Source organism: Chinchilla lanigera, unplaced genomic scaffold, assembly GCF_000276665.1.
Source record: "Chinchilla lanigera isolate Chin_1 unplaced genomic scaffold, ChiLan1.0 scaffold00036, whole genome shotgun sequence".
Lineage (NCBI taxonomy): Eukaryota > Metazoa > Chordata > Mammalia > Rodentia > Chinchillidae > Chinchilla > Chinchilla lanigera.
The window spans coordinates 1,035,503-1,047,072 of NW_004955437.1; the positions used below are offsets into that span (position 1 = coordinate 1,035,503).

The window sequence follows — 11,570 nt, forward strand, 5'->3', positions numbered from 1 at the left end:
GGAGGCTTTTATAGGTAAATGGTCACAACTAGAGACCATACTCATAAGTGAAATAAATCAGACCTGCATGTGTAAGCACCGCATTGTCTCACTGGTGTAAAACCTGAAAGAGTGAATAAAACCAGGAGGTATGATAGACATTGCGAAGCAAAAGGAAAATACTCAAGTGTAGAGGGCAACTGGGATGTGAGAAAAGAGAAGGGAAAGAAGGGGAAATTTTGTATTTATGTATATGCAAGATAGTTAACATAGTTGAATTACTGTCTTCTATTTCTTTGCTGAAAGAAACAGTTAATGATTCCTTGATTGAGCAATATTGCACGTCTCTATTTGTTTTGCTGAGAAATCACTTTGAAGATATCAATATGTAATACAACAAGCATTGTTAATTTCCTATCACTTTGTTTGTAACTCTGTATTGTTTGTATTGTTCTTTTGCTACTTTGTAAATGGTTGTCTGTTTCTTAATGTTTCCTTCTTTTATTTTTAAAATTAAAAAAAAAAAACAAATTGTGCTGCTATAAACAAGGGTGTACATATGATGTTTTCAGTTCTTATGCAAAAGTATCCAGAAGAAGACTGGCTGGGTTGAATGGGATCTGTAATCCTAGTTTTGTTGAGGAGTCTCCGGACTGGTTTGCACAGTGGTTGTACCAGTGTACACTCCCACCACCAGTGTAGAAGTGTTCCTTTTTCCCCTGCGCAACTCCAGTATTTGTTATGGGCTGATTTCTGGATGATAGCTATTCTTTCCGGGATGAGATAGAATCTCAGTGTTGTTGTAGTTTGCATTTTTGAATAACCAATGATGTTGAACATTTTTTCTTATTTTATTTGTCTTTCAGATTTTTCATCTGACATGTGTGCATTCATCTGAGATGTGCATTTTTGTACTGGATCTTTGAATTTTGGGAGACCGATTTTAAAAAATTCTTTATATGTTCTAGATAGAAATTCTTTGTCTGAGGGACAGTTGACTAAAATTTTTTCCCAATTCGTGACCTGTCTTTTTACACCGTTGGTGGTTTCTTTTGATGTGCAAAAACCTTTCAATAAGATGAGATTCCAGTTGTTAATTCTTTGAAGGAAAGAAATCTAATCATTATTTTCAGATGACATGATTAGAAGGCCCCAAAAGTCCACCAAAAGACTCTTGGAATTAATAATCAAATTCAGTAATATAGCTGGAAAAATAATCAATAAACAAAAATCAATAATGGCCCTCTACAATAATAATGAACCCCTGAGAAAAATTTAGGAAAAATACTATTCACAATAGCATGAAGAGAAATTAAGAGAAATTAAATACTTAGAAATTTTCCTAAATAAGGAAATGAAAGACCTGTACAATAAAAACTACATTACCCTTTTGGGAAGATACCAAAAAGGGGAATATCTGGGTCAAACGGAACCTCTACTTTTTAAGGAATCTTCACACTTATTTCCACAGTTGTTGCACCAATCTACATTCCCACCAATAGTGGAGAAGGATTCCTTTTCCCCCACAGCTCCTCCAGCATTTGTTATTGGTGGATTTCTTGATGACAGCCATTCTTTCTGGGGTGAGATGGAAACTCAGAGTTGTTTTAATTTGCATCTCTTGGATGATCAGTGATGAACATTTTTTCGTGTATTTATTTGCCATTTATATTTCTTCCTCTGAGAAGTATGTATTAAACTCAGAGGCCCATTTTTCAATTGAGTCTTTGCATTTGGGGAATCAGATTTTTTCAGTTCTTCATGTATTTTAGATATTAGTCTTTTGTCTAAAAAACAATTGGCTAAGATACTTTCCCACTCTGTGGGTGTCTTTTTACTCTTGGTGAAATCACTTTGTGATTTCATTTGCTATGCAAGAGCTTTCTAATAAGGTGAAGTTTCAGTTGATTTTTGTACTATTTCCCATGTGTTTGGGATTTTGTTCACGAAGTCTTTGTCTTCAAGAGTTCTGCCTATTCTCTTTTCCAGCAGATTTAGTGTTTCTCTTTTAATATTTAGACCTTTGATCCATTTTGATTTTATTTTAGTGCATGGTGAGAGATATAGTTCTAGTTTTAGTTTTTGGCATGTAGAAAGCCAGTTTTTCCAGCACCATTTATTAAAGAGGCTATTTTTCTTCCACTAAATGTGTTTGGCCCCTTTGTCAGGGATAAGATGGTTGCGGTATATGCACACCCATGTTTATAGCAGTTTCTAATAGCTAAGTCTTGGAAACAACCCAAATGTCCATCATCCAATGATTGGCTAAAGAGGATTTTTTAATACAATGGTGTGCTGCTCAGCCATGAAAAATGACAAATTTGAGACATGTACAGCTAAATGGATGGACCTTGAGACCATAATCTTAGGTAAAATAAATCAGACAAATGTGTACATATCACATTGTCTCTTTGGTGTGAGAAAGTGGAAGTCTAAATAAGAACCAAATTGTAGAACAGATATTATGAAATCGGAAGTAATTGTTAAAAAAAATGGGGAGTTGGAGAGGTTGAAGAGAAAAGGAAGAAATGAGAAAAAAGGATAAAATGGAAACAAAGCCTTGTAAATGGGGACTGGAAGAAGGTTTGAAGAGAGGGAAGGGGAACAGGGAAGGAAGAGAAACTAAGATATATGATGTACAGGTACAAATTTCCTATGATGAATGTGATTATTATGTATATCTAAATTGTATCAATACACTTAACTAAAAAATAAAGTTATAATACTCTGAAAAATGAAGAGAACATTAGAAATGGAAAAGATATGTTTCTAAAGTAGAGGAATCAATATTGTCAAAATGGCCAAACTTTCAAAATTGAGACACAGATTTAATGAAAACCCACTAAAAACACAAACAGTATTCTTCACACAACTGGCTGACACCGTCCTATAATTCACATGGAACCAGAAAGTACCCACAATAGCCAAAGCAGTCCTGGGCAACAACAACAAAATGGACCAGAGAGTCCAAATGTCAAGTGACTTTGTTTTTTCTGAAGATCCATGTCAGAAGAGGACCAATGAAAAGGCAGTTTTTTTTTACTTCATGTTCTAGTGGCAGAAAGTTTGGGGGAGGTGGTCTTTCTGGGGCCACTGTGGGAAAAGGTCATCCAGTTAGAATCCATTTTCTATTTACAGGTCTTGGCGATCTTAGGGGTCCTTGCCCCAAACCTCCTGTTTTACCTGTGTGGTGCGGCTCCACATTTCTTGTTCTTTCAGTGTTACTGAGTTTTCCAGGTACTACACTGCAAGTGTTTCCAATACGTTTTTCAGCAGGGAGTGGAGGTGGTCTCAGGTAAACATTTTCTTGGTTTGGCGGAAATTGGAATTACAGCTTTTCAGTTGTGCTGATTGAATTGCTCTTTCTTTTGCTTGTGCTGTTTTTATGGGAAGCTGAAAGGGATCTAGAGCCAGTAGTGAATTAACAGATTCTTCAGCCAGGTTCCTAGATGAGGAGGGCAAAACATCATCATCAAAGCTGATGAGGTGGATGTGCCCCAGGGGGCCTGCTTTGCAGAGCTGGAACTGGGGGAGGTGCCGGAGGTCCTTCTCCCAGTGACCTGAATGTCTGTGCTTGTGATGCTCCAGAGAGTCGGGGAGGCACAGGGACTGGTTTAGGTGGAGCAGATGGGTGGGGAGGGGTTTCTCAGGAAGCTCATTTCTTCAGTAGCGAAGGTGGAGGAACTGGAGTTGGGACTTTCCTCCCAGTGCTGCGGCTCTGGACCGTGCACCCTCCTCTTGAAATCTCATGATTACCACTTCATATAAAGGCAAGGAATTGGTTTCTTTGGCAATTCAGGTTTGGTTATGGGGATACTTCCAGCTTCTTGCTGTAAAGAGTATGGGGTGAACCTTTCCCTGGAGGTCACCTTGAGTCTGTTTTCAGTCCGCATGTCTCATTCTCTGGAAGCTCTGTTAGTGGCTGGTTTGGGAGCCATAGAAGGTTTCCCAGGGGAAACAACATGCTTTGGGGGAAGTGTGCAGGGAGTAATTTCCGGTTTCTTGGTCAGTGCTGAGGTTTCTGCATTTGTTTGACCCTCAAATGCTTTGATCCTTGAGACAATATTATTTTGGCTTTGCTCTGTGTTTATAACGTCCATCACTGCCTGACTAAGTCATTGTTATTATCCAACAGAGACTGGGGCTGGCCTGGAGGTGACCCTTCTGGGATTGCTGGACTGGTTACTTTCTTCTGGTTACTTTTTGTATCTCTAACTGCTGGCCTGAGGTTGCTTTTTAATCTTGGTCTTGGCACAGGACATCTTGCAGCAATGGTGTTTTTTGGACAATTCCATTGTTTGGAAATGTCAATGCCTATTAAAAGTGCTACATTTGGTGGAAGATGGCCACATGAGGCTGCTGGGAGAGGCTGCAGAGGCTGGAGAGGTGCCTGTAGAGTTTTGTTGTCTATTTCTTTAAAAGAGTCAGTCTGAGTTGCAGAAGAAATAGTGTGCCTTGGAGTGGAAACAGCAGTAGTATTATTTGTAGTATTAATTTGAATTGGTTGTTTCTTTTGTGACTTGCTTGTAAGAGGATGGGAGCTCAGCAGGAACTGGCTCATTTGGCCTCCAAGGGCCAGCTGCAGGAGTGGGGGAAATCCCAGGCCTGGGGGGTGGGCCTCCTGGAAATCACAAGCCTGGCCTCAGTGGCTCCACTGCCACAGTGTGATTTACTGCTCTAATGGATGACAAGCGTCCTTGACTGGAAGAATGATGTTCTGATTTCCTTTTTTTTGATCTGCCCACTGTGCTCTGGCCTGGCCTTGCCTTTATTTTGATCCTTCAGACCAGTAGTGTTTCGAAGCCAACTTTGTCAGCAATTAGAACCTCTCTCTTTCTCCAATCCATGTATTTGTGGATTTTTAAATTTCTTGCAGTTAACATATAATGTGGTCTTCTTTTTTCATCTACTCTGCCAGTTTGATGCAATTTGCCAGTTTCCTGTCATTTCTGTTTTGAGTTTCTAAATGCCTCTTTTTCTTGAGTAACCATCTCATTTCCTAGATACTAGAAATTTTCTAAAGTGATTTCAGTGAATAAATTTTAACATTAGTAGTCTCTAGGTCAACCTCTACAAAAAGTAACTATTTGAGCTGATGGATATGCTTATTTGCTCCAATATAGTAACAAATTTTAGTATCCATATTTATTCAATAATATATCTATCATTAATAATATGTGAAACTTTACATCTTGCTTCATGTGGTAGGCAAGGCAGGTATCTCTTACAATACTTGTTCAAATATGGACAATAGATACTGAAAAAATATTGAGACTGTTGCACTGAAACTGAAGGAAAACCTGAATGTACTCCACCTTCCCTTACTTTTAGTTACTTGGTTTTAATTAATTTAAAAGATCAATAACTTTTGTGTTCACGCAACTGAGCAATACAGCATTAGTCTCCCAATAGCTTTGCTGTAGCTAACTGTGACATTGGGTCATGATTCCAACAAAAATTGCCTGGGTTACATTTCAGGGATATGAACAGTATTTGCATTGAAACTACTGCCTTTTCAGCTGGGCCTGGGCCTCTTTACCAGGGCTTACATAGGTGTCCAATGGGTGACTTCTGACACCGTAAAATGACATCCTAACCGTCTTCTGATTCAAGAGCTAAGACTATTTACATTGAGAGTTATTGAAAGGTGTGTGCTAATTCCTGTCATTTTATTAAGTTTTCGGTGCTTGATTCCTTTCAGTTTTTCATTTAACTATTCTCCCCGTGAGATTTACAATTTTTCTTGGTCTCATGGACTCCACTGTCTTTCTTGTCTCTGCTTAAGATTCCCTTAGGTATATTTTACAGTTGTGGCTTGGTGTTCTTTAGTTTGTCCTTATGGTTGAAGGGCTTTATTTCTGCCTCAATTTTGAAGCAGAGCTTTGAAGGTTATAATAAACTAGGTTCATAATTATTATTATTTTTTTAGTGCTTGTATAATTACACTCTGAGCTCTCTTGGCCTTTTAGAATTTGTTAAGAAGTCTGCTGTCATTCTGTTATGTTTGCCTTTACAGACTAGCTTGCTTTTCTCTCTAACAGCTATTTGTGGTCTCTTTTTGTTCTGAGTTTTGACAAATTGACTATGATGTGTTATGGAGAGATTCTTTTTGTGTTATGTTAGTTTGAGTTTCTAAATGCTTCTTTTTCTGAGTAAAAATATCTTTCCCTTGATATCAGAAACTTTCTGAAGTGATTTCCAAGTAAAATTTTCATGCTAGCAGCCTCTAACTTACCCCAATGAAAAGAAGTTAACTATGTCAGATAATGGATATGTTAATTTACTTCAATATAGTAATCATTTTAGCATACATGTAATCCATATTGTCATGCTGTAAAACTCAAATATAAACAAAGTTTATCCTTAACAATTTTTATGCGTTATGTCTAGATGTCCCCCCAAAGCCTCACGTGGTCTTAGGTGCGGCTTTTCAGAGGTGGCTGGGTTTAGAGAGTGTGGTGCTGGGATCAGGGGTATGTGGTTACTAAATCAGTCCACTGATTGGTTTGGCATAGTTTTGGCTAGGGTTAAGGGTTTGAGTGTTACACCTGTCCTAGGGCAGGTAGCCTGTATAAAGTATAAGGGACAAGTACTAATGTGCTCTTGCCAGTCTGCTTGCTGTGGACTCTTTCTCCTCTGTGATGCCTCTCTGCCATGCCACCCTGCCTTGGAACCAGCCAAATATGGACTGAAAGCTCTACAAACTGTGGACCAAATAAAGCCTTCCTCCTTTAACTTTGGGTGTTGGATATTTTGTCTTAGCAATGAGAAAAGTAACTAAGACAACAATAAGTTTAAGAATCCACTATGAGTAAAACAATTTCTCTATATGAACATTAAGACCTTTATAGACTGGTTCAGTGGGAGTAAACTCATGACCTTTTTTCAGGCATCTTCAATATTGAAACAAGTTACACCATTAAAATACTTCTATTTAGAGAGCTGAAATATGACTCTTTAGAACTTCATCTGTTATTTCTAATGCTAACAGCTGAAATAAATGAATAAAGAGTTACTGTAATAGTTGGTAAGCTTTGCATGTACCTTAAAGATTGTGCTTTTATTTGTCAAACATTTATTTCTATTAATTATTCATACCTTGTATTTTAATGTGCACTTAGAGCCTTTACAGTTTTGGAAATTGTACCTTTGATTGGTTTCATTTTACCATAATCTTTTAAAAATGTTGTGTGCAGAACTAAATTAATGACTCATCAGAATTGAATAGTAAACAATTTTGTGAGACCTCCACATCTTTGTCTTAAATTTTCCTTTGCTGATGAGAAGGGCTTATCCTACTATTCAGAAACCATGTCAAAATTTGTTGGAGTAGTGGAAAGTTTCCTTAAGGTATCATAACGTTACATACTTACAAACATACCATTGCAACATCCGTTCTTGAACACACAAAGAAGAAAACTTATTGGGAGGACTACCAAGATAGCAGTGATGAGATTTATATTGTACATTTTGAAGTCAGAATCTGGAAAATAAATGTCAGAGGATTTTCTTATTAACATTAAGACACACCTTACTATGGTTTCAAAGTAGACATCTTATTCAGTGGACCAAGTAAACATTAGGCATATGATGAATTTGCAGTCTGTGTACCTAGAGTTGAGGATCCATGTTACTCCTGATCACCACATAGGGATTGATGTGCAGTCATTTAGAAGAGTATGGGGTTGAACATTTCAGAGTAGGACAAACATTAGAGAAATGCTTTCCCCAAAAGATATTTGACACCTCATAGTAAATGAAAGAATCCTTGTCATGTTCCTCGTATGCCCTTATCACTTTGCTGTTCTCGATGCAGGCAAACACAATGCAGGGCAGGGAGGATCAAACTATGGCCCTTAGGTCAAATCAAGTGTGATATATATTTTAGGGGGCCTGTACTTTTGGGATAGATTTTATGTTTTAAATCATAGAAAGAAATGAGAACATTAATCATATTTTATAACACAAAATTATATGAAATTCATATGTTGCTGTCTATAAAATTCAATGATACAAGAGAATTGAATAACTGAAATAAAGAATTCCACAGTGCAGTGAGATAGTTTTAACTCAACCTTGGTTTGAGTGGCTCAACTATTGTGACACTGAAGCATTTTCCCAAGAATTAAAGATGTAACATTACAGTGGCACAGACATACCTATGATAGCTCAACCTTGGAAGCATTCTACATATCCATCAGCAGATGAAAGGATAAAGAACTTTGATTTTTTTAAATTTTAAAAATAAAAGGAGGAAAACATTAACAGGCAGACAGCCTTTTACAAAATAGCAAAAGAACAGTACAGACAATACAGAGTTACAAACAAAGTGGTAGGAAATTAACAATGCTTGCTGTATTACATAATGGTTACACAGAATGGTATACTACTATGACATAAAGAATGATAAACTTAAGTTATTTGTAGTCATATCAATGCACCTTGACATAATAATGTTAAAAGAAATGAATTAGTCACACACTTGAATATATGGCATGGTTTCTTTTATATGAGAAATCCAAGACATGATTAATGAACAAAATAAAGGTTTATAGAAGGTAGGGAGATAGATCTTTCCCAAAAGGAAAGGCAATGAAGAGGTGGAGGGTGAGGAGTACAGAAAAAGAGAATGATGCAGCCTGAAGGGAAGGAGTGGGGGAAAGGGCTGTGAAAAGAATTAAGAGACGTTACATCCACAGACCAAGCTACCATGATAAATATAATCATTATGTATGCAAATGTGAACTAATAAAAAAATTTAAGAAGAATGTCAATCATGTCAAAAGAAGTTAAAATTAAATTTTGAATAAAACATGTAAATGCATATTGGATTGTGGATAAATTTACTGTTGAATTATATGAATGTATTATGCAAGGAAATAATAGCTAATGAATATCATTATATATTGACATCACCCGAATATGCTCAAATTATGTTAAAACAACACTGGGCAACATTATAACATTTAAAATTAAATATATCATTGATAAAATTTTCTTTATGAAAGTAAATGGTGAGGCTGCCATCAAAGTAAATTTTCAAATGTCTCACTTTTTAGTTAAACAAAACATTTTTTGAACAATGGTGATTTCAGTTGCAGTGACTGAAGTAGCCAAAGAAATATGTACTGAGAGCTGAGTCCCTGCCTTCCATGCACCTGCAGCAGACAGGAGGTCCTCACTCAGAAGCCCTGGGGACTGCTCTCACTGGAGTTCATGTGTGGGCCCTCCCTGTGCATGCCCTGTGCCAAGTAAGTGAGTGCTCCAAGAGCTCCTGGTCCCACAGTTCAAGTCTGTGCTTGCACCCAGACCCACTGGGGGGGTGGTCACAGACACGGGCAGTCTGCCATTCCATTTTGAATGGCCTGGATCTGGTTCCTGTGCATGCCCTGAACTGACTAAGAAGTAGAAGCAGGTGGGCTACGACCCACTTCCACTTCCACTGCTCCCACGTGAAACTTGTGGAGAAACCAGGTATTTCCAATCTAATTCCTGGGGGCAGAGTGGGTGACCCAGGACCTTACTGCTATTAAAGCGGCAGACAGGAGGTCCTCACTCAGAAGGCCTGGGGACTGCTCTCACTGGGGTTCACATGTGGGCCTGCCCTGCACATGCCCTGCACCAAGTGAGTGAGTGCTCCAAGAGCTGCTGGTTCCACAGTTTGAGTCTGTGCTTTACTTGCACCTGGACCCCCTGGGGGGTGGCAGAAACAGGGAGTCTGTGATTGCTGTTGGTCTGGTCCACATCTGGGTCCAGTATGTATCCTGAAATGACTGGAGACACAGAATTAGGTGGTTCACAATCTGTCAACCCTGCAGTTTGTGTCTGGGTTTTGCCTGTACTCTGAACTGCCTGGGGACATAGGTCCACTGGACCGGGATTGTCACACCAGTGCAACCCGAGTCTGGGCCATGCATGTGCCCTGAACTGCAAAGGGATGTTGCATCAGACGGTCTGCCATCAGCTGACAACTATACCTGCACCTGAGACCTGGGATAACTACATAAAAATTAACAATTGCCAGAAAACACAAGACTAAGTAGTGCTTCTCAGTGGACACTGAGGGGCAAACCTGACCAACAGGAAAACTAGGGACACTAGTGACATTTGCTGTGTAGCCACTGAAGAGAGAAACTGAGCTTTTTGCATCCAGTAGCAAACATGACAAAACAAAGGACTAAAACACAATCCCAGAACTTCAACATACTCAGAACAAGTCCAGGAGACATCGACATAGGAGAACTTGGTAAAAAACATGCCTAAAATAGCTGAAATGATTGCAATGGAAGTAAAGAAACAACTCCATAAGGCCATAGAAGAGATGAGATCAGAAATAATCTCTCACACAAAAATGAAATGACAATAATAATGAAAGAACAGCTCAACACGTCTGAAGGAGAAACATACAAGAAAATGGAAGAACAAAGGCAATGGATGGAAGCATTAAATGAAAAATATAGAAAGGACTTAGAATGCATGAACCAGATTGAAAGAGGCTTCCAGGAAAACAAAGCTTCCATTGAAAGCTGCCAAAACCACTTGAATGAAGCTGAAGATACAATCTCAGACTTTGAAGACAATGTGGCAACTAGTGACCATGAAAGAAAGGATCTCGTAAAATCAACAAGGAGCCAGGAAAAGTCAATTCAACAGCTGCAAGATGGGCAAAGAGGAATAATGTACAACGTATAGGAGTCAACAAAACAGGAGGAAGCAACACAACTGACATAAAAAAGTATTTGCAGAAATAATAGCAGAAAATTTCCCAAGTATGGAAACAGAAACTGATGTACAGTAAATGAGGCATATAGAACTCCAAACAACCACAACCAAAATAAAACTACATCCAGACATATAATAGTCAAGTTCCCAGATCTCCAGCAAAAGAAGAGAATATTAAAAGCTGCTAGGGAAAAGAAACAGATTACCTATAAAGGAAAGCCCATCAGAATCACGGCAGACTTAACACCACAAACCATCCCACCGAGAAGATCTTGGAGTGAAGCATTACAGGTCCTGAGACAAAACAGCTTCCAATAAAGACTCATGTACCCTGCCAAAGTATCCCTCAAATTCAAAGGAGAAATAAAATATTCCCATGACAAAGAACAACTGAAGAACTTCATGAGTGCCAAACCAGCACTGCATAGAGTACTAAAAGATATCCTAGACAGAGAAAAATTTGATCACAATTTCAAGAACAACAGTAGAAATGAAACATCAAGAACAGAAAGCAAGTAAACAGGTAGAAAAAGTAGGAAACCAATGCAAGTAAATAATATGACAATGATAAATCAAAACATGTCTGTTATAACTATAAATGAAAGTGGCCTCAATTCTCAAGTCAAAAGAAACAGACTGGCAGAGCAGATTAAAAAACAAAATCCAACCATGTGATGTATACAGGAAACATATTTTACTCAAAAGAAAATTGATTGACTAAAAGTCAAAGGATGGAAACAGTCTTCCGTGCAATGGGAACCCAGAAGAAAGCAGGTGTAACTATTCCATTTGCAGACAATGTAAACTTCAAACCGACAACAATCAAAAGAGATAAAGAAGGTCACTACATACTAGTCAGGGGAAAACTG

At 38.2% G+C, this 11,570-nt stretch overlaps 1 protein-coding gene across 1 annotated transcript in view; it reads right to left on the reverse strand.

Annotated features, from left to right (window-relative positions):
- LOC102018220 (butyrophilin subfamily 1 member A1-like) overlaps positions 1–11,570 on the reverse strand; it is a 50,963-nt gene that overhangs the window by 36,394 nt on the left and 2,999 nt on the right. The window contains exon 2 of the mRNA XM_005389445.2: positions 7,361–7,462. Within this exon, the coding sequence (XP_005389502.2) occupies positions 7,361–7,462 (102 nt within the window). The remainder of the gene's footprint in view (positions 1–7,360; positions 7,463–11,570) is intronic.